The sequence below is a fragment of the Ovis canadensis genome, chromosome 4 (assembly GCF_042477335.2).
Source record: "Ovis canadensis isolate MfBH-ARS-UI-01 breed Bighorn chromosome 4, ARS-UI_OviCan_v2, whole genome shotgun sequence".
NCBI lineage: Eukaryota > Metazoa > Chordata > Mammalia > Artiodactyla > Bovidae > Ovis > Ovis canadensis.
In genome coordinates, this window is record NC_091248.1 from 135,224,909 (window position 1) to 135,227,500 (window position 2,592).

General features: G+C 71.5%; 1 protein-coding gene across 1 annotated transcript in view; it reads right to left on the reverse strand.

Annotated features, from left to right (window-relative positions):
• Window positions 1-2,038: 2,038 nt before the first annotated feature.
• LOC138439851 (collagen alpha-1(I) chain-like) overlaps window positions 2,039-2,592 on the reverse strand; it is a 4,297-nt gene continuing 3,743 nt past the window's right edge. Inside the window, exons 5-6 of the mRNA XM_069588919.1 lie at window positions 2,245-2,592; window positions 2,039-2,152 (exon numbers count right to left, since the gene is read on the reverse strand). The exon at window positions 2,245-2,592 is cut by the window's right edge and continues 174 nt beyond it. Coding sequence (XP_069445020.1) covers window positions 2,039-2,152; window positions 2,245-2,592 — 462 coding nt within the window. The remainder of the gene's footprint in view (window positions 2,153-2,244) is intronic.

Consider the following 2,592-nt stretch of genomic DNA (forward strand, 5'->3'; position numbering starts at 1 on the left):
TGGTGGGGGTTCCGAGTGTGTCTCCTCCTTTTCCTTTCTTGCTCCTGGGCTTGCTTGTCTGCGTCTGCTTTCCAAAGTCCTGCTTTGTTCTCCGAGCAGCGCTCGCCTTGGTTTCGCTTTGCCGGCCCCTCCCTCCCTCCCTCTCTTTCGGGGGAGGGGGGGCCGGGGGAGTCTGCGATGCCGCTCGCTGGTGCCCCTCTCTCCGCCGACCCCGCCCCGAGCCCCCACCGCCCGCCGGCGTCTCCGTGGAATGTCCCCCCAGCACCCCGGAATCGCGTGGGGGAGTGAGTCTCCTTCGTGGCAGCCTCCTGAGGAGATCCTTCCCAGCGTGTCTCCCTTCCTCTGCGGCCGGGGTCGCGTCGCGTCGCGTCGCTCGGCGGCGGAGGCTCCGGGCCGAGCTCGGGCGTTTGGGCGGCCGGCGCGGTGGCGTCCCCGGCGGCCGGCGACAGCCACCCGTCCTCGGGACGTTCGAGTCGCTTGTCGGGAGCCACCTGGCGGCCGCTTGTATATTGTCCCTCCCTTCTGGAGCTTCGGCGAGGCCTCCTTCAGGAGGATTGTGACTCAGCCTCTGGGCCCGAGGCAGAGCTCTCAGACACCGGCGACGCTGGCGGCGACAGTCCCGGTGGCGCCGAGGCCTAGGGACAGTCCTGCTGTCGCCGGAGATTGGTTCTCTAGGTTTCTGAGGAGGGTGACCGTCGCGGCGCACCGCAGCCGGCTTGCGGGGCGGCCTGACCGGGTCGACCAGCATCTCCCCGTGCCCCTGCGGCCGCGGAGACGGACCGCCCGGACCCTACCTGGGCCGGGCCGCCGCGGTGGGCAGGGAGAGGGTCTTCCCTGCCCGGAGCGCCTGGACTCGGGCTCGGCGGTCCGGACTCCTCCTGGGCCGCCCTCAGGAGCGTGTGCTTCGCCCTCGGCCCCGCTCCGGAGGTGGGGACCGGCCCGGACGGTGGCTTGGAGGTCGCCGGAGGGCGCGCCTGGGTCCGGGCCCTCGGGTCCTTCCTGCCCGAGGTGTTTTCCGCGTCGCGCTCCGGAGGTGGGGACCCGAGGGTTGACCGGGGGAGGCGCGTGTGCGGTCCCCCCCGTGGGGTCCGGTCGCCCGAGGCGTCTCCCGGCACCCATGCTTTCTCTTTGTCAAAGTCCTGACGGGTCCGGAGACGTGGATGGACCGGACCCTGCTTCCGCGGGTGGCCGGGGAGGGCGCGCTCGACCCTCCGGCGTGCCCTGGTGGGTCTCGGTCGTCGGACGCGACTTTGGCTCACCCCTCTCCGACTCCCTGAATCCCAGTCAGTCGGGAGGTGGGGACCGGCTCGGGCCGTCCTGGGTGCCCCGTCTAGGACGGTCTGGGCCCCGGGCGCGGTCCCTGGTCGGGGCCCGCTCGTCTCGTGGGAAGCGCCTCGCTGACGGGTCTGTCTTCTGTGTTCCTTTTGCACATCGAAGCCAAATCCCCGTCCGGAGACACGGACGGGCCGGTCCCCCTACCCGCGTGGGTGAAGCGGGGAGGGCGTCCTCGGCCAGCTCCCCCTCTCTCGGTGTCCGCGCCCCCACCCCCACCCCTTTTGCCACCACGCGCCCCTCCCCCCCCCCGGTCGACCAGATGACCCCCCGCCTGCCCCCCGCCGCCCCCCCCCCCCCCCCCCCCCCCCCCCCCCCCGAGAGCTCGGGGCCTGGTGTGTATGGGGCAGTGTTGGGGACAGGTGGCCGGGACAAGGTTCCGGGGGCCCTCCCTGCGAGTCGTAGATGGGCTCCTCTGTCGCCTGCTGTCATTTCGTCGCCCTTAATAGGCCTTTTTTGCCACCAGGTAAGTGCTGACACGGTCTCCTTTGGTGTTTGCCACCGAGGACTGTGGGTCTCTAGACGCACGCGGGGCTCTGGGCTTCTGGGCCGCCAGCTGGTGCCCGGTTCGTCCCTTGCCGCTGGAGCCGCCCGCCTGGGCCTGTGCGCCGGCTCCTGTGTGGTGTCGTCTGGCTGACCCGACCCACGGTGCCACCTCCGGTCTCTGGGCGACCCGAGGGTGGCGGGGCGAGGTGGCGCGGGTCTTCTACCCTGGGCGCCCCTCGCCCCCGCTGTGGGCACCTGGGGGCGGCTGGGACGACCCCCGCCCTGTGGGCTCCGTGTCAGGTGTTCTCCTCTTGGGGTCGTTGGCCGCTCTCGCCTGAGGCGAGGTGGGGGGGGATGGAGGTTGCCGGCGAGGCTTAAAACGGGCCCCTCTGGTGACTGTCCTCGCCGTGCCTCCCCCCGCCCCACCTTGGCTCCACGGATCGATGTGGTGTGGTCGTGTTCTCCCGGGCCGAGCCTAAGCCGTGCCAGACGAGGGACGGGCGTTCCCAGTGAGCGTGTCCGCTCTTCTCGGTCTGTCCGCGGGGCCCCTCGCTTGTCTTCCCCCCCGCTGCCCATCAGGGAGGGTGAGGAAGGCAGGGGTTGGGTGTGTGGCCTCTGGCCCTGATCTTCGGTCTCCTGCTGTCCCTTGCCTCGGGGCGTCAGTGGGCGCCGTTGGTCTTCTGACACAGCAGATTGCTCCCGCTTCGCCTTCTCGGCGTGTGCCCGGCGAGCGGCCCTCCCTGTGGCGGGGAGGGCTGTGCCGCCGCCGCCGCG